The sequence below is a fragment of the Parasteatoda tepidariorum genome, chromosome X1, assembly GCF_043381705.1.
Source record: "Parasteatoda tepidariorum isolate YZ-2023 chromosome X1, CAS_Ptep_4.0, whole genome shotgun sequence".
In the NCBI taxonomy this organism is placed as follows: domain Eukaryota; kingdom Metazoa; phylum Arthropoda; class Arachnida; order Araneae; family Theridiidae; genus Parasteatoda; species Parasteatoda tepidariorum.
The window spans coordinates 68,668,883-68,689,907 of record NC_092214.1 but is presented as its reverse complement, the minus strand read 5'-3'; the positions used below and the strand labels follow the sequence as shown (position 1 = coordinate 68,689,907).

Genomic DNA, 21,025 nt, shown 5'->3' with positions numbered 1-21,025 from the left:
AAACCTCAATTATAATGTTTCTTCCTGTCCTATCGATATCTTAGTAGGCATTCATCGGATTTCTCTTTTCATGAGATTTTAAGTGATTAAATTATCTACTGCCGGATCTCCTAAGATAATTGGAACAAGCTTAAAGGGGAGATAAGGGATTCAGATTTGCATAGAAACCCGTGATCGGAAACGTCTTCTTTCGCCGCTAGGTGGTGTTATTCACATGATCAATCGGATTGGTTTCCTTGCCACCATTTTCTCCTGATTTAAAGAGCATGGATTTCTTTCATTGGGGTGAAAAAAAACCACTTAAAAGTGCTATGTGCGCAACACTTGTAGATTTCAGAATGGATCTGGTTGCAAGAAGCTTTAATACTGCTGCGGAGATCCAATAAAATTCGGGTTTATATAAGGAAGTCAGTCAATACATGTCCCGACGTTGTAACCCATGAATTGTTAGCGATGGTGGAAACTTTGAACATATTTTGTAATATTTTCAAACATCATCTACCACAACACATGTAATATCTTTGACGAATAAATATTTCATATGATCTTAATCTTGCGTCTCTTTCTTGTACCTATGATACTACATTCCTTTGACGTTTCCGACCGGGGTAGCTATGCAATTCTGATTTTTTGTGATGTCCCCAACCTTTTGAAGTTTGTCACAATATTCTTGGAACACACTATATGTAGTACAAGATTTTTCTTTAAAATCTCTTTTATATTTTATCAGCTTTAGGTGACTATTTTTTTACACAAAAATGGGATGAATGAATTTTGGAAGCTTGTAAAAAAAATTAAAATTATTTACCTTATTGTAAATAATTTCATTTCATGTGATTTTATGAAAAAGGTTCAGGGTGCTACCTACCCTTAAAATTGCTTTCGAAGATCTTTCGCGAAGAAAAAAAAATTATAGTTACAATGTTTCAAACCCTAACTAAATTTTTTACTTCATATTATACATGCTATCTTGTAAAATTAGCCTTGTTAATTAATTTGAAATGACAAGATAAATATTTTAAATATTCAGTTTGGAAAAATAGTATATTTTTAAAGAAAATTGTTAATTTTTAGTTGCACAATTTTTCAATATTTTTATGATCCCTATCAATGATATGATGGAGTAATTTTTCAAATACTAGAAAAACTAAATTACAAAGGTTTTTTCTTAACAGAAAATTAAGACCTTTCTTTGTATTGATATTTTGTGTCATTATTATTAACATAAAGTGCACTAGATATTGATTCTTCTTTACCAAGTTAGTTAGTATGCGGGACGATTTTCCGTATTGACATTCTTCCTGTTTATGTTACCTATTTAGATAAAAATATTATTGCTTCATAAAATTGGAATAGATTTAACTTAATTATCATTGCTCCTGCAATAAACTTTAGAGTTTTATTCAAGAGAGAAAAGTTAAGAAAGGTTTTTAAGACGATCATGAATTAAAATGAAGAAATGAAATTACATTTTTGCATAAAAAACCAACGTAATAATAAAAATTTTCTATACAAAAATATAATGCGGTGAGATGTGTCAGCCTGTGGTATTTAACTTTGAACCACTTCAACATCTTAATTTCGATGGCAAAATTTGCATATAAGATTAATGACTTCTGATAATTTTTATCTCATTATAAATTGAAAACCCATTCCTCTGTTTCGATTTTCTTAAAGGACGTTGTGCAATTTTGTTTTGTGATACAAAATAATATTTGTAGAAGACTCCTTATCATTTTGATCTTTCTCTTAAGAAGTACAATAACTACTTAGAAAATTGTTTGAAACTTTTAATATTTCAAAGATATTCAAATCAGACTTTTTTCATTAGTTGCCAAATATTACTCGCTACAAAATTATGGCAGAAATTTTTTAATTCCCCCCCCATGCGTAGTGTAAAAGAACTACTTAAATTGCTTTTATATTAGCGCAGTTTCCGACAATTTTATTTTTTAAATTTAAGGCAAAAATTTTGTAATTTTTTTAAATTACACCAAAAATATTGTTCAATTTTATTGAATATTTTTAACGTTATAACCAAAAAATATTAGTTTTTTTTTATAAAAGTATCAATATTTCCATAAATATTTAAGGTAGACTTATTTTGAGCAATTATTGCATAAAATAAATTAAAAACTGCTTCAAGTTGCAAATTTATTGATATATTTCTTGCACAGGGTGTTGAAATATACTATTTTCGGTCTGTTATTTATTGTCGGTTACTCAAACTCTAAAAGCTTTAAACTTCATTGATATGTATGAAATACCGCATGATCTAAGCACTTCTGAGGATTTAAAATGATTCTTTAAGTATTTCTTGATAAATTCTTAAAGAATCACTTATCAAAACATTATTAATCAGAATAATGTAAACGTTTCCATTATTTTGTCCAACCCCTGTATCTTTTAAACTTTCATAGCAGTTTATATTTCATTGGAAGCATTTTATTTTGTATTAACCCCTTAAGACGGATCCAGCGTCCAATATGTTGAAAAACAGTTGGTTTAGATTTATCACTTAAATATAATATTTCAAAAGTATTTTTTTCTGTTTGTATGTTTTTGCAAAGCAAATGTCTGTGTAAAAAATAATTGGATTTGCTTCCATTGGTAGGAGTTTCTACCCAGAATACGAAGTCCTAAGAACGGTAAGAAATTCGATTCTACACGGAGAAAAATGATTCTGGTAAAATTACTGTACTATATGGTAATGTAATTTCTGGTTAAAAAACCAAACATAATTCTGATATTAAAAACCAAAATATACGACATGTAAAATATTCATTTTTTCCCGTTCATATGGTAACGGTTTACCGTAAATTCTGGTCTTCAAAATTATTATTCTTATTACCTCACATTTAGTAAAAAATGCAAAATTTAAAAGTAAATTTAACCAAATAAATACTTTCAGTGTGATGCTTTAAGATATCGTGATAAGATTCCCAAATTTTACTACATTTATCAAATTGAATCACATGCTATATACCTATATTTTATTGCTAATTTTACCAACATCATTTTCATAGAGTATCGGTAAAAATTACCGAGCTTTTTGGTGCACTTTTAAAGCCAGAAACACAATAAATTTTGCACTATTCTGGTAGCTTCAACCATACTTTTTTACTCATTGAAGTAACCTTTCAGAAAATTTAGTGGCATATAAATATCTAAGAGTCTGGATAATTTTGTGCCATAAAAAACCTGAAAATATATAATGTAAAAATATCCTCATGTAAAAAATGTTAAAAATTGAAATTTATCATTTTTATGTAACAATTGAAACTAACTGAAATAGATAATGAAGTTTAACTAATTTAGTTTTTTTAATTATATTATTTCATTTATAAGTTTACTTTCTTCCATGTTACATATTTCTATGTAAAAATTGTATTTCAGCCATTATTTAAAGCTCGAGTCGCAAAAGGCTAACTTGAGTTAAGTAAATACTCACGTAAAATCTGTTGCATGTGTAATGCACCAGTTATTAAAGGTCCATGCATCAGTGAAACGTAAGACAGTATTTATTTTTGCGCTTTAATAGCAAAATGAAAGGCTAAGATTGCTTATACTCAGAGGTATAATTAAATTTAACTCACTTTTATTATAAAATAACTAATATTGTATAGTCTACATAAACGAGACAAAGTTCTCTCGTTTCAAACTATCTTCAGGATTTTATAATTTATTCATTTCTTAAATAAAAGAGGTATTTTAAATCATCTAGTTTTCACGCCGTTTTTCATTTTTTATCAGAGTCTGGTTGTCCTCGTTCTGAAAAGTTTCATACCATGTAATTTAACAAAATGAATAAGCTCCGTAAATATTTCTTTCATATGAATAAATTCGAATTAATTTTATTTTTAGTTAATATTAAAGTAACTGTTGCCAAGAAAAGATTTTATATCGATTTGAAAGGTAAAGTTTAATAAAATATACAGCTTAAGTAATTATAAATAATATTAAGAAAATTATAGGGAGTTAGAGAGTTAATAATTTAAGCTTTTCCTTTGTATGTTTTACAATTTTGCATAGATTATAAAGAACATAATATCACCGTGAATTGCATGCACCTTTGAGAAACAAGTTCAAGAATGGTTGAGATGCTGTACTACACACTTCTAAAATTTTCATTCTAAAATTACGGTGAAATAACTGGCAGCACTCTGTCCATCCAATTAACCGTAAAGTTTGCAGTTAAGAACAATTCTCACCCTTAAGGTTTTGAAGCTCTGTTTACAATTTTTATGGTTAAAAAATCATGAACACAAAACTGTACTATTTTTAACCATTTACAACTAACATGGTTTCAAAACAGTAAGAAAGAAATTTAATTGAACATTGGAGAAAGGCTTTGAAGGAAATCTGTAGAAGGAAATGGAGGAAAAATTGTGGCGTTAAAGGTGGGACTCGGTGGTTAGTCAGATTAACCCACTGGGCTATAATATGCACACAGCTGCCAATAACTAAGTGGCATTATTAAGTGGATCTAGTTGGTACGATAAAACTCTGGTTGTTTAACTGTATTAGGTGAAAGCAGTTTTTTTCAGTTTTTTTATTTTTTATTATGAAATGTGCGGTAATGAGACCCATAATTTTGAAAACCAGAATATTTGATAATCCGTTACCCTATGAAAGGGAAAATTACCAAATGAATGGTTTAAATATCGTATATTTTAGTTTTCATTAACAAAATAAATTTTTTTTTAAATTTTTTTTTTATGAGAAATGTCATTAACTTGCAATACGGTAACCAGAACTCTTTTCTCAGTGCAAACACTCTGTTCTGATTTGTTATGTAAGCTATGAGACTACACAATACAGACATACTACAATATAATAAGCGATTAAATATTTTTTTAGAACTAAAACAACTTAAAAATGGTATAAATATTAATAAATTAATATAATAAAATATCATTTTGCGCAACTTTTATTCAATTGCTTAATCAAGCCTATTTTATTAAATTACCGATTTCCAAAAATATTGCGAAAAATATTAACTTAATAAAAAAAGTTATTTAATTAAATCAAGCAAAAAATGAAAAAATAGAAAAAAATAGTTAAAATTAAATTTATTAATTATCAATTAATTAGTTCTTCTTATAATGCAAATAGCAATCTAATTTAGATAAATGCTTAACTGCGGAATCTTTTTCTCGCAAGCAAAACTCATTAAATACCAAAATATGCATAAATGAATATGTATTATAAAAAGAATGGAATGAGTAATTAATATCTTTGTAAGTATAGAAAAAAATCGAACAATAAAGGTAATGAATTTACGTTAAGCTATTTAATTTAATATCGACATCTTAATGCTTTTTTTTTTATATGAAGTTTTGGTTTCTTTAACGCCTATTTACATTGAGAAAATGATTAATGTCTGGAATAATAAATACCAGTTAATCATTTCTGAAAGAAAAAAAAGCTCTTAAATTATCACTCAATATCTGTTTCAAAATAAATTCTGGATGTTTAAAATATGCTTGCAATAAAGATATATAGCTATGTTCAAAATGTATTTTACAATATATATGCATAAGAAAGGAGTAATTAACTTTCTCAAATACTGCTCTTTAATTATAAAAAAAAATTAAATGATCTTTTGAAATGAAAAGTATTCAAAAAGGCTTGAAAACATATTATTTAAACGCAATTTTCAGGTAATCAAAAGTTTTAAACTTAAATATTCTATATTACTAAATTTTGATCAGTTTTATATATTTTATTTCTGAATATAAGTAGGCTATTTAATTTCAATTAAATTCGTGCAAAAATTACACGACGGGCAGGTATATTTTAATACAAAATAGAGCTTTCCAACAGCAGACAGTTGTGGGCCAAGAAGGTCATGAAGTTCAAGGGTCAAAAATTCAGAGACCAGAATTAGTTCTGCTCCCGGTTCTCCCTAACCACTGTGCTTGTGTCTAATATTCTCCGTGGTCGATGGATCAAGGGTTAGAGTTCCCTTGTCGTCAGGCTAATCATGGGAGATTTTCGTGGTTTTTTCTCCATGTAACGCAAGTGCGGGTTAGTTCTATCAAAAAAGTCATCCACGAAGGCTACTTTGATCCAATGATTGATTTGGAAGTTCTGGGTTGGGCTCACAATTACAAGGCTACGAAGTTGAACATTGATAGTCGTAAACTCAAAATTGACTCGGCCTTTCAGCCGCCAATTATAAAATAAATTTTCGAGACCAGTGACAATGTTTAGCATTAAACACCGGCCAAGCAAGCTGGTATCCATCGATCTGAAGTTAAATGGGCTTCAAATTGCCACAGCCATTGGATCCTTATTCCTTCACAATGACACTCATTATCTTAGTCACTGCGCCATACTCACAGTTAACAATTGTACAAAAAAAAATTCTTTTTTTTCTTGTTATTCATTATATCTGAACTAACAGCAGAAGGAAATTGACTTTAAAATATGCCTTTGGGGGGATTTTACACCTTGGGTGAACAGTCGAACCGAATTTTCGGCTTCGACTGCCGATGTTCAGCACTGTATTCTTGTAACTTTGAGCCCAATTCAGATGACAAAGGAATTCCTGGATCAAGCATTAGGAGAAATTTGCCTTCGTGAATGACTTTCTGATGGAACTAACTCGCATTTGAGTTACATGGAGAGGAAAATCACGAAAACCTCCCACTGTTAGCCTGATTCAACCAGCGATTCATCAATTCGAATCAACCTGCCCTCGCCGAGATTCGAACCAGGTTAACCTCATTGGAAAGCGAATGCTCTATCCCCTGAGCCCCCACGGCTCGCCTTGGGTGATTTTATTTAATACCCGTCGTTGAACAGCTGACCCAATTTTATGGATTTACGACTACTAATGCTCCACTCCGTAGCCTTGTAATTTTGAACCCAATCCAGAAGACAAGGGAACTCCTGGATCGAGTATTGGGAGAAATTTTGCCATCGTGGAGGACTTTTTGATGGAGCTAATCCGCATTTACGTTGCATGGAGAGGAAGGCCACTAGAGCCTTCTACGGTTAGCCTGACGGCAAGGGGACTCTGACCCGTGATCCGTTTACCACTAAGGATATTTCACGTCAGCACTGTGGTCGGTGCAAGCCGGATGTGGAATTCGTATCAACTGGGATTCGAACCTGGTTCTCCTCATTGGAAGGCGAACGGTCTATCCCCTATCGCGGCTCTGCCTTGGGTGATTGCAAAATTTCGTAAGCAATCTGAGTTGTCTCAATGAAAAAGTTATTTTGCTTCCGGTGGTATTTCCGAGGAAGGATTTTCAGAAGCTTATTCTATGTAACCGAAAAATAAATGTTAAAATACATGCTAAACCTGCAAATTTATTTAATTCCCTTACAAATGCTGCAAATCGTAGGAGGTTCGTTGGAAACATATGGAGTGGTTCAATGACAACACGAAGATACAAACTAAAAATTAAAACCTTCCTATTGTGCTTACCTTGCTCATTCCTCTCCATTATTCTCTGTAAAATAATGGCAAAAAAATATTTAAAAAAAAATTCTTTATGATTTTCTTTAAAAAAATAATCGTCACGGTTTCAACATAAAAAAGAATTTTAAAACTTGTTAAAAGCTTTAAATAAATTGTATCTAATTACACAATGCATGGCCGTAGTATTCGAAACAAAAATTTTTACAACACTAAAATTACCATCTGAAGTCATTAATCACAATCACTATTGATGGTGATATTTTACTAATCATTTTACGATTATTAGCAATTATTAATTAATGTAACAGGAAACAATGTTTGAAAAAGGTAAAGGAAAAAAGAATAAATTTTTTTTCAAGAAAAAGATTTTGAACTTTTATTTTAAAAGTCTTTCTTAGTAAAAAAACTAAGCGAATGTGCTCAGAATTTGCTTTATTTTATAATAACTTTTTAAAAATAATTTAAATAATAAGAGAATATACATGCCAGGACTCAGCTGTTTACAAAGAACTTTTTTCTGCTAGATTTTTAAATTAGATAATTAGTAGGGAATTACTTGTGCTATGTTTTTTAAAGCTGATTAAAAGTAAGGTTCCATAGTATGTAGTTCTTTTCTTAAGAGGCGAGAGCCCCATTACAACCAAATAAGATTAAATGTAAGTTAATATCGCACGAAAAAAACTTCGGTAAAATTACCATACCTTATGATAACGACATTTTGGTATATATCTGTATATATGATAGTGGTTTACCGGAAATTCTGATTTTCAATATTATAGTTCTTATGACCAATCACTTAGTGAAAAATACGAAACTGAAAAGCAAACTTAACCAAATAAATGGTTTTTTTTTTACCATGAGCTAATGTTTCATGATAAAATTGCCAAATTTTACCCCATTTATAAAATTTTACCTCGCGTTATTAAACCATATTTTATTGTTAATTTTGTCAAAATCATTACCTAAGCACTTCAGTTGAAAATTACCGAGCTTTTTGGTGTACCCATATAGCCAAAAGCACAGTATATTTTAAGATATTCTGGTAGTTTTGAACAAGCTTCTTTTCTTAGTGCTGTGTAAGTTAGCTTCTTAATCAATTTTCAGATTGCTGCTTTGCAAAAATAACAGATCCCGAGCAAGAGACGTATGATTGGTTAATAAATCATTGCCTTCAAGCAAACCGACGTAACTTTTTTTTAAACCTTCTTATGTATGGGACACAAATACAATTTAATTAAAAGAAAAAGAACTCTACAAGTTACAAAGTCTCTCTCTGTTACAAGTTTTGGAGCGTTTAAATCATAATATCAATTAAATATACACCAAATTTAATATGGTGCAATTTCTCTAACATGGTCCAGGCGCGTTTCAATTTAACACCCTATTAAGATTGCAGTCAATTTGTACCTTATATAGTTCAGCGCCGAACTTAATTTTATGAAAGTATGACAATCATAAAGTTTCACTTAATAGTTTTCACGCCTTCTGCATTGAATGAAAAGTTTAAATTACATAGAGTTGAATATCTAGGAAGCATACATCCGTTGAACTGTTCGTTTAAATATGTGAAAAGGCTGAATAAATAAAATACAATATCAATGTATATTTTTTGAATAGTGACACGACCCACCCTATTTGTTTAGGGTTTACGTCAAGATTACAGTCTGGATCAAGATCATATTATATAACATGGCAGATAAAAACAATAACTAATCCAGATTATTGATCTACAGAAAATGTACAATAAATAGAAATAAAAGTTACAGAAGTACCCAAAGGGGCATATCAATGTATAAAGGAAAATAATAAATAAATGATTGCTATAACATACTGTTAAAGCAATGTGTCATGTATTGAAGATTTGAAAATAAAATTATGAAACAGAATGTAAAATTCTTTAATATTACTTACAGACGAAACTTTTCTCTCCAAACGGGATTCAAAGTGGCTTTTTTAACGGTTGTTGTTCGTATAAATTTAGCAGGTAGTACTTCACTACTACTACGTTCTCTCTTCTCTTTTCTTTTCATGGATGGTGCAAATCTCTTAAAACTTCTTCGAGTAGAATTGATTTCTTCTCCTTCAGCTTTTTCACCAGGATCGATTTGAATGCCCAACATGCAATATGGATCGCTGAATCCTGTTGGAAATTTAAAGAAAAGGCAAAATTGAAATGGTACATTTTATTTGAATTGACACTTTTTAAACTAAGAAAAACCAGTTTATAAAATTAAAATGGAAATTTTATTGCGGTAAATTAACGCTGCGTGTCAGTTTTTAGCATTCTTAGATGCAGCGATGCATTGTTCACCATTGCCTAAAATTAGGTTTTTCAAATTAAAAATATGTATAAATATTAGACTTATAAATCCAACTATGTTTTGAACAAAATTCTGTTCAATGAGGTATTGTTATGCTATTTTTAGAGATAATCTGCAGAGATATTCTGCTATATTGCTATTTTTTTATTGGAAAAGTTATGGAGTATCATTTTTGGACAAGATAATGTAAACCCTGTAACGGAAATTATCAAGGCAGAAGAAAATTTTGCTGGTCAAATATTATGTGAGATAAAAATAAAATTAAAAACCCATATGAGAAAATGTAACCTTGTCATATTTCACATTATTTAATCTAAACAAATGTATATTAGTTTTACGATGTATCCTTGCGCTATGAGCAAAACAAATTTTAACTTTTTATTTAGTGATCAGATTTTCCTGTCATTTAAAGTTCTCTTAATTATTTGAAGTTCTAACCTTAAATATGCTAATTAATTTTTTTCCCCCAGGTGATAATTTAAGTTGCAAAAACAAACACAAAAGCGTATTTCTAAAAAAAAAAATTTCAATATTTGGAAATTTTTCCTAAAATTTATAGGAGGCAGTAACAATCTGGAGAATATCGTCCCAACAGTTTTGTTAGGAGAGCAGTAGAAAGGTTAGAAATTTTAAGTTTAATTTCACTTTTTGCGTATCTCGTCGTATCTCTGGCGAAACTTAAAGGTAAAGTACTTCAAACAAATCAATAAAAATTCACACATAATTTTAATACCCAAAGATTGCAAATGCAATTTTAAGAATATATCCGGTGGTATTTCCGNAGACACAGTTTTACATCATTTTAAGTTTTTTTTAACCTTATAGTTTAGATTTTTTTATTAATAATATACTAATTATATTGTTATGTTAGTATTATGTTAGTATTAAACCTACAGATATTTATAAATAATTTATAATGTATACTTATGATTACAATTAATTAAATAAATTATACTAATTAATTAAAAATATTTAAAGAATTTAAAAATATAATGTTTATAAAATTATCTTTGTATAAGGAGTTTCATAATTGCGAGTAAAAAGTTTGATTCCCAGAGATATTGCAAAATAGACATATTACGAACATGCAAAAAATGAAATTAATTTCATTGAGTCGAAACTATCACAAGCATATTTCCATATTACTGTTATACATATATTGAGATTCAAAAATCCAAATCCGAAAAAAGAGTGTGTTTATTTAATTAAAGTATGCTTTGTGTTTGATTTCGTAACTTAAAATATCATTTTCACTGGCTAATTAACGTATTTGAAGTTAAAGCCCAGAACAATTGAAATTGCAATTTAGTAGGCGATAATACGATTACTAGATCAAAGTTACTAATATGTTCTGTTTTTATTTTCCTCATTAGGCAATAAAAGCGAGCAGATTGTAAGTTATGAAATAATGTTGTAGTTAATAGTATTAATGCGCGGGGAAAAAAGGTTAGGTAAAATTATCACACTGTATGGTAATGGCATTTCTGATATAGAAAATACATTATTTAGGTAATAAAAACCAAAATATACGGTATTTAAACCCTTTCAATTCATAATTTTTCTGTTCCTAGGAAAAAGGTTAACCGGAAGTTCCGATTTTCTACTTTGCAGTTCTTCTTACCACACATATAGTAAAGAAATACAAAACTGAAAAGTAAATTTAACCGAATAAATGGTTTTTATACCATGCTCTAAGGTGTTATAAGAAAATACCCAATTTTATCACAGATTATAAAATTGTATCGTTAATTTTACGAAAGTCATTGCCAAAGCTCTTCGGTAATAATTATCAAGCTGTTAGATGTTCCCTTAGAGTTAAAATCGTGATAAATTTTATCATATTCTGCTAACTTTGACTGTATCCTTTTTTCCCAGTGTATGTTTAAGATGCGTCTCCAACCTAACTTGAATCTAATTTCTTTTTTTAAGGGGTCGGTAGGTCATACATCAATAATGTTAAAACTGACCTTTGTTTGATGTACCTTTCCTAAGAAACTACTTATGATATTACTTTGAAATTTTTTGGGGGATATTTGAGATTGTATCAGTTATATGAACAGGAATACTTTTTGAGTAATGAAAGATTTTTGATGAAGCTTTTTAAAAAAATTAGAAGTTCTCAGTAGTTTTAAAGTCGTTTCTCAGTTGTATTATTTGCTTAAAAATTTTCTGCCAAAGATATATATTAACAGTCATCACATTGAAGCATGTATATGTAAATATTCTGTGAAAAAAAACTGAAGCAATATCTTGGTCAGATGCTAAGAAAAAGTACATCGAAAAAAGTCAGTTCTAGAATTATTGGTATATGCCCTACAGATTCCCATTAAACAATTTTCCTTTTGAACAATTTTCTTTTTAAGCAATTTTCTTTTCGTGACATCTTTTAATTCGATAGTAAAATGAACAGCATATTTTACTGGCAATTACTTTGTGGTTAAGAAGAAACAAACAATTTTTTAATTCACAAGTGATAAAAATTTTCATGAAACATTTTTAGGTTTGATGAGAAAATGGCATGTATATTTAGAGTTTACAAAGTCGTATTTAAAAATACGACAAATTAAAACTGACATTTTGTTAGATGTCCCGGTATTTTTTTTCCAATCCGCTATATCAAAAAGATGTTTTTAGACTTCAGTTGCTCTTAACTAATAATTTAGTTACATAATTCAATTTTTTAATGCAAAAAAGAATTACTTAAATATTTAAAAAAAAGTAAAACAAAGCGCAGAATGTTAATATCCTCATTAATAATGCAATAATTTCCACTTTTATTTCTAGAGCAAAAACTATAATTTTATGTACTTATAATATGATTAAAAGCTTACAAACTTGGAGCAAAATTAAAAGATAGTTCTTAGAAAAAGAAAATTATGCTCGAAATAAATGCACTTAAAGTAAATTTGAAGGGCCATGTTTTAAAATGGAATAAGAAACTATAATTTATTACTGTACTTAGTCATTTCGCATAATTATTTTTAAAAGTCTTACCGTTTGGATCTTTAGCTTCTAATCCTCTTGCTTCTACCACAGTTACGTTTAGAACTGGAATCGGAGGCTGAAAGAATGAAAATAAGAAGAATTCAGTTCGTTTGAATATGGTAAAATAATTCCGTTGTGAGAATTTGATTTTATATTCTGTTGGGCAGTGCACAGACTTTAACATTTACACTGTTAAAAATTCCAAGCTACGCTGCATCAAAAATTGTAATTCATTTGCTGGTTACATGAAATGGAGGTCAATTTTACCATAGTTTGGTATTTTTCACTAGATCCAAATATCAGTAGACGATTATACCAAAAGTAGGTGTTTTGAAGATACAAAACACCGATTTTCATTCTTTGTTTTTTTCTTTTATAAAGGCAGGGAAAAGTTTTACCTTTATTAGGTATGTTTAAAGCGCTCAAATGCAAGCTAAGGTTGCTATTTACCGGAACAAAACTATTTACCGGAAGAAGGTTATTTTATGACATACCTCTAAAAATTTTATACAGTCAATCAAATTTAAAAAGTCAGCATAAAAGAAATGAAATTTAATTAATGCAAATAAAACATTTATCTACCTAAATAAGTTGATACCTGAAACAACATGCATTAGTCGTCCCCATACCCCGAGGCCGAGTTGTAAAGTAAACAAAAATCGTTCAGCTTACAGTCACCGTCAAAGTTTTATGTCTTTTACCAAATTTTGGTGCAGTCATTTGCACCAAGGAAGTATATCTCGATCATACTTCACAATTTATGGTGTAACTAAAATAACTAACTCTTTTCTGTTTCCTTGCAAGATGCATATTGTTAGGGTCAGATTTGATTTTAGTGATAAAGATCTAAGAGTAGGTTTAAAGCCGCGTGGTGCTTTTAGAGATTTTGAACTTTAAGTAGGAATTTTTTATGAACAGCTTAGAGAAAAGGAAAAAACGGAATTTTTTGTGTGAAACCAGTAATTTAGTTTTCTTGGTTTCTGGATAGTGTTCCAGGTCGTTTTAACAAATAGTGCTATAATGTTTCAAAAAATTAAAAGTATTTTAATTTTTTTTCGGTGAGGCGATGGTATTGTAATAAATAGAAATTTATTATAGTTTTTTTTTCAATACTTTTAAAGATGGATTATTTTTCTGTAGATGGCACCACTACGGTAAAGTTTAAATTCAATCATAATAATGATAAATTTTTTAAAAATTTTGAATTAGTCGTTTAAAATGAGATTTTTGGGGTGAAATCTGGGTAACTAAATTTATTAATATTTATAGAGGATGGTAGTATAACTTCTATAGGGGATTAGTGGGTTTATGACGGTTTTTCTCAGGGATCTTTTTTTTTTGGTTCTGACGTCCGCCGGATGCGGGATGACTCTGGACGTGGTAAACAGGTCAGTCTAGATTCTTTCGCCTTGTTGAAGGGAGGATAAAAGAGAAGCGATGAATGTGGCTAAGCGCAGTAGTAATCAGCAGTAGCAGTAAGCAGTTAACCAGAGCAGTATCCTGAGGATACGGAGTTTGTCCGCTGAAAGAGTGATTCGTGACAGTACCTCGGAGATGGTGGATCGTAACCTTAGGGAAAGCTAAACTGAAGTCTCTAGCGGGAAGGACTACCAAGATTAGCCGAAAGCCGATATCCTCGAGACGGTGGGCCAAGTCCGAAGGATTCTATGCTGGACGTCCGGTGTTCCCCTTCTACATGCCTAAGCCAATTGAAGTTAAAATAGCTGGAGAAATTTCGAGATCCTAGCCTAGGAGTTTGTCCATGAGTTCATCTACCATTCCGGTGGGCGGTTCCAGAGAGCAAATAGTAAATTCTTTTTGGTACTTATAAAACTTTGAATTTTATTTCGTTAACATTTTAGAGGAATCATTTACCGTAAATTCTGAACTGTGATGTTGTGTTTTTTTGTGTAGGAGAACAATCAGTATTTAAGTGTGAGTTATAGTTATCATAAACCAAGTCTGTGTTTTTAGTAATGTTAAATGCAGTTTTTATTTTTTAAATGTCTTTTTTGAACTGTAGTAATTGAAGGTTATGCTTGAGTGTTATAAGGTTGCATTTTTGTTTTAATTAGTGTATAAATGTTTATTCCCATGTTAGCATTTGGAAATGTGTGAAATTATGTTTTATGAAGATTTAGAGGTGCAATAAAAATGAGTTTTAAATGTTACAAGTTTTCTGTAATTCATTAGATATTTGTCTACTAAATAACCTGGGTAACCGTTACTAAATTTAAATTTTGAGATCATAGCCAAAGGGGTAACGGTACACAGGTTGAGTAATTTTTTTAAAAATGATTTTATTTAAAAATAATATTTTGTCACAAACAAGTTTTAGATCGAATTTTGAAACTCCATTTTAATTTGAAGTTATTATTAATAAAATAAATTAAGTATTTACAATCTGAAATTATGAATAGTTAAACCATAATTAATTATTATTTATAATTTAAAAGGCAAATTATTTGAAACAAGAGCGTTTTTTCTACCAATTTCGAAAAATTAATATTTCAATGTTATTTTTCATTTTTTTGTAAACACATATTTTTTAAAAATAATTCAAGTAACATTAACTGCAAACATTATTCCCTTATCGATCAACAAATTTCTTTTTGGAAAAATTTTAACTATTTTTTTGGACATTTACTTAAGGTGCTTTTTGATTTTAGTATTTTTCTCTTAATTTTCAACTTTTAATTCGTAACGATGCATCAGGTACCTTGTATATGCATAATTGTAACACAAAATTTGGGTTTTAATTTTTTTTACTTTATTTTATTTAATAACCGTCGTTGAACAGCCGACCTTCTTTTTGGTTTCACGACTACTAATGTTCAACTCCGCACCCTTATAATTTTGAGTCCAATCCAGAAGACAAGGTAACTCCTGGATCGAATATTGGGAGAAATTTGCCTTCGTGGAGGACTTATTGATGAAGCTAACCCGTATTTACGTTACATGGAGAGGAAGACCACGAGAACCACCCACGGTCAGCCTAGCGGCAATAGGACTCTATTCCACGATCCGTCTACCACTGAGGATATTTCACGTCAGCACTGTGGACATTGCAAGCCGGATGCGGAATGCGTATCAACTGGGATTCGAAGGCGAACGCTCTATCCCCTTAGCCATCGCGGCTTTGGGTTTTAAACTTAAAGTTTTAAAACTTATCTTGTTAAGGGTACACTCTGAACAGGGATCATTTCATGCTGATGAACCCCTCTGCAATAGTTAACAGCTCATTTTTTAAATAACATTTCTTAAAATTTAATGATACTCACAAAGACTGATTTTTTTTCTCGCAATAATTACTTTAAATGCTAGTTTGGAAAGTGTTTATTTTGTAAGGATGGTAAAAAAATTCCACGAAAAACTCAAAAACTTAGAGAACTGTTATGAGTGTCCCAAAGAAGTTTAGAAATTTCATGAGCACTTTTGTTGTAAAAAGAAAATTGCTGCAGAATTTTTTTTAATCTGAACTTTAAAATTAAGGTAAAAATTGCGAAATGTAATTTTTGATCAAAAAATGAACACTTTGAAGAAGATAAAATATAAAGTTGATCAAATAAGAAAATTTAAAAAAAAAACATATATTCATGAGCAGTCAAATACTTGAACTAGTCATTGAATTGTCAGTAAGTAAGAAAAAAAGTGCCATAATCTAAGAAGAAAAATACGCCTAAGTAAGAAAAAATGCCATAAAATTAAATTCTGATCCTTTTCAGCTAAAGTAAGCTATAGTTCGTAATTTAATTGTCAACCGCAACGTGGGAATTGAAAATAAAATTATAATTCTTAGCAAAAATAAATGTTATAGAGATGTATAAAATTTATTTTATCCATAAAAAATCTGTTGCGATTTACTTTCTTCTTATTAAAATGCCAAATGAAAGTTTCGCGGATAAATCTTTAATGATTAACGTTACAAATATAATATATAATGTAAAGATATCAATAACACCAAAAACGCATAAAACATTTGTGAATTCAATAAAAAGTATTACATGTTTTTTCTTTAATGTAATTAAATAAAAAAAATAAAGCATTTTTATGAAAAAGTCTTAAAAATGTTGTAATTTTTAGAAATGAGATCCTAATAATAAGTTTATTTCAGAATTTAAGAAAATTACGCAATGTGATAAAGAGCCTGAGCTACTTATAAAATTATAATTTATTTAAGCAGAGATAAAACCTAAGATATTTTTTTAATTAATAAACAGTGACAAATATTGTCAAAAATAACTAAAAACTTTTTGAATAACAAAACTGGATTTTTTTTAACTTTATAATACTTTTTATAAACTTCCTACGCATCTGAATATTAATTATTTGCAAAAAACTTTTTGTTGGAGGAAACAAAGGATCAAGAAAAATGTATCTTCATAAAGGAAGAAATAAGTTAGTTTTTTATTACGTATTCCTGAAGCAGAGGTGGCCAACCTTTATGGAATGATCACTACTATTTGCAAGAAAAAAAAAATTGCTTTCCACTTCCAACAAACTAAAAACATAAAAAGGTGAAAAAATGTAATTTATAAGCTGGTTATGAGATTTCTACGCAAATAACACATTTTTTCGAGTGATAGTAATGGAGACCTATAGTATAGCATAATAGATAGAACAAAATTACAAACTTATTTCATAATTTATAAACATTTTTAAAGGTTCAATCATTTAGATTATGTGTTAAATAAAAATGAATAACTTGAAACATTTTGCTATAAATCACTTTTAAACAGTCATTATTAAATTAATGTGGTTTTTTAAATTGTTGTTCTATTTTTTTTATTAAGTCATTTATATAAGGTTTAATTCTTAAAAATACTAGCATAATTAATTATTTTTGAACAGAAATCAGTTAGTTTTAAGCAATATTTTAATTTTATTATGTTCATACCTAATAATATTTGCTCTAAAGCGCAAATCGATACAAACCAATAGTATCTTACATAATACAACAGAAACGTTAACATTTGGGAAAATTGTTTTTGCTTCTAATTAACAAAATTAAATAAAATTTGGATCACTTGCAGTAAAATATTTGATTTTTAATTTCCTTACATTTTCTTTTTAATGTAGTAAGTAACTGAGTTTCGCAGCGCTGTTGTATTTATTTGCGTACAAGTACGATTTTCAGGGAAAGATTTTAGAAAATTTCTTAAAAAGCACATTACTTTTAAACTTTTTTAATTTTTTGATAAGGCTTTGCTTTTAATTCTATACACACTGCCGTACCACAATAAGACGCTCATGCATGTACCAAAACAATAATAATAAGCAAATTGCTTAATCTATCAATTTTTAGCTGCATCGTCAATTTTTCAAACTTCTTTTTCATTTGTTTTGTTAATCTTTCCTGAAGAACTAAAATTACTCAAGCCCAAATAAAAACTTCATACAGTTTTTTCTTGATAGAGCATATTAAAATAAAGTAGATTATATAAGATTTTAAAAGATAAAATACAATATCATATTAATATTTCAGAGAAAAAAAAAGAAATAAATTATTGCAATAATTTAAAATCTGTAGGTATAGAATAAAATATTGTAATAATTTGGAGTTTGAGGACGTAGAATAAAGTATTATAATAATTTGGAATCTGTATGTGTAGAATAAAATGTCTTCCTACTTTGGAATGTGATGATGTCGAATAAAATATTGTAATGATTTGAAATATGAAGATGCAGAATAAAATATTGTAATAATTTAGAATAATGAAGGTGTAGAATAAATTATAATACTAATTTATTGGACTATTAAATATAAAATGAAACTTCATATACTGATAATATACAATACCATATATATGTAAGAATTAAAAATACTATGTAAGATTATATTAATATTTTGAGTACTCAATATAGGGAATAAAATATCATATTCAATCAAGCATACAATCAGACAAGTATATTACTAATTCACTTCATTTCAAAAATGCAAGAAAAAACATGACTTTTAAGAAGAAATAATCAATTTATCGTTTGACGAATTTTGGACTGCTCCATAAACCATCATATTTAGGCAATCCATTATGTGAGAAATATAGAACCATGACAACTATTAGTCAGCCATCTAGCAATGGATCTTTAGAGAATTTGAAAACTCAGTTGCATGACAGCTATAAACAAAATCGCGTGTTTGAAACAAATTACTTTTAGATACAGATACTGTCTTTAGTAAGAGTTGCCATATCGCTTATGTACACGCTACTACCTTGGAATGGATATTTATTTATTTATTTTTCAAATCTATTATCTATTTATACAAGTAAATATAAATCAAATTTATTCACCTTTTCTTCATGAACGACAGCCATAAATTTTTCATGTTCTTCCTTACTCATGCCAAATGTTTCTTGAGCATATTCATAAAGATCTTTCGTATATTCACTATAATTGCTCATATTAGCTCCAATCTTATGTTTGATAGTGTATAAAACTTCAACATAAAGATCTTCCCACTGAAACAAAACAAAAAAAAGAGCAAAGTTACTAGAAAGTAATTTTTTATTATTTTACAACTCAGCGAGCCTCAGAATTATTTGGAAACGGAACTATCGATGAACAATTACACTTTATACAAACAAGAGGGGTAAGTTATATTGTATTTTCATGTTTTTTTTAAACTGTACAGTAAAATAAAAAATTTCCGAAAAAAGAAAAAGAAATTATTTTTGTATATTTCTTCGTGCCTCTTAGGTTTTTCAATAAAACTAGGTAATTCAATAATCCAAACTGGTAACGATCAATTAAAATGGGACAAAAAAAGTATCCAAGCAAAGAACTACATTTATGGCCCAAAATTACTTCAGCATTGAATTTATGCCCAAGATTCCAACAATGTGCAGCCTAACAATCGACAAAGTCAAATTATTTACCCCCCTTCCAGTCACATCAGCTAGCTCATCTTGATTCCCTGGAATCTTGTTTTATTCATATGAATGCTGTTTCCCTTTTTAATGGCATTAGTTCCTCACTACCTCTGCATAGCGAGTGGAAATGCGTTTTACCCTAATTTTATCCTCTCAGTCACAGTAATTTCTCTCGTTCTGATTTTTCATTTTCATTTTTATTCCTTCTCTGCTACTGAGGTTTTTTGTCTAGCTTTTGTGAGGTTTTTTGAAAACTTAACGTTTTATATTTCAAATTACTTTTGTTTTTAAAATAAGCCCCTATTTTTGAGTTCTTGAAACATGCGAACTCTTATTTTCAATCAATACATTTTTGAAACGAAGTTTTGTAACTAATTAACATCGTGCCGCTTCAGTTTCTTTGGGATTATTTATTTAATGTGTTCCAGTTATTAAGTTTATACGTAATAAAATGTCTAAAAGGTAACAATCTAAATTTATGATTATCTTTGAGTTTACACAACGCAACCATTCTAATTTCTAAATTAAAGAAATGATTTCCGCCGTCATCACTGTAATAGAAAATTTTCTATGATCGAGATTCTATCTGAAAAGCTATTAGAGTAAACAATATAAAATTTTGGAAATGTCCAAAGAAATGTTTGAAGGACATTCCAATATCAATGTGGTCAATATTTTATTCGTCTAATTTGTCAATAAGTCAAAAGTTGTCTAATCGTCTAATTAGTCTTAATTGCTCATCAAATTTTTCTTCAATGCTTAATTCAGTTTAGCAAAAATTATTAACAGGGGAATTATGATTTTTCTTCTACAGTCACGTATTACTATACTATAATGTGTCCAATTTATTTCAATTTCGAATTAGTTTTGGAATAAATAAGCAGTTTATATTGATGATTCTTTAGATTTTTAGAACCAAAAGAAACACTAACGCAGTAAAACTATCCTAATTTTGTGACAGTTGTCTCATGACTTAAGGTGTAAATACTTTTAACTGATTTAAAAGTTTTGCTTTAGTTTCGAAGTTATTGAATTTTAAAAATTTTGTGTTTTTTCTATATAATCCCAAAGGTTAGCAAAAAAGAAATAATCTAGTCAGAATCAAAATAAGTCAAGAAAAAGGTCAGAATCAAATGCGAATATTCTCCTTCCATTTAATTTTTCTCTTCATTATTTTGATTTGCGGGGGGGGGCACGATTTTAATATTTAGATAAACTAATAAGCCATCGAAATTAGAGTTGCAAACGAGAGCAAACATTTGTCGTCACACCTTATAAAGAAAAAAAATAATTTATGGAAAAACAAATTTCTTTAAGTACTGACCCTCCCAAAACGTACCTTGATGTCAAACTTTTTGAATAACCTTAACAAAAGAATTAGTTTACGTTAATAACGCACTAACAAGATTTCCATA

At 29.1% G+C, this 21,025-nt stretch overlaps 1 protein-coding gene across 4 annotated transcripts in view; it reads right to left on the bottom strand.

Annotated features, from left to right (window-relative positions):
* Positions 1-21,025, bottom strand: part of LOC107451031 (BAI1-associated protein 3) — a 344,805-nt gene that overhangs the window by 137,536 nt on the left and 186,244 nt on the right. For all 4 annotated transcript variants that reach the window (XM_071187328.1, XM_071187326.1, XM_071187327.1 and 1 more), the window contains exons 4-6: positions 19,032-19,199; positions 12,748-12,814; positions 9,344-9,572 (exon numbers count right to left, since the gene is read on the bottom strand). In XM_071187328.1, coding sequence (XP_071043429.1) covers positions 9,344-9,572; positions 12,748-12,814; positions 19,032-19,199 — 464 coding nt within the window. The remainder of the gene's footprint in view (positions 1-9,343; positions 9,573-12,747; positions 12,815-19,031; positions 19,200-21,025) is intronic.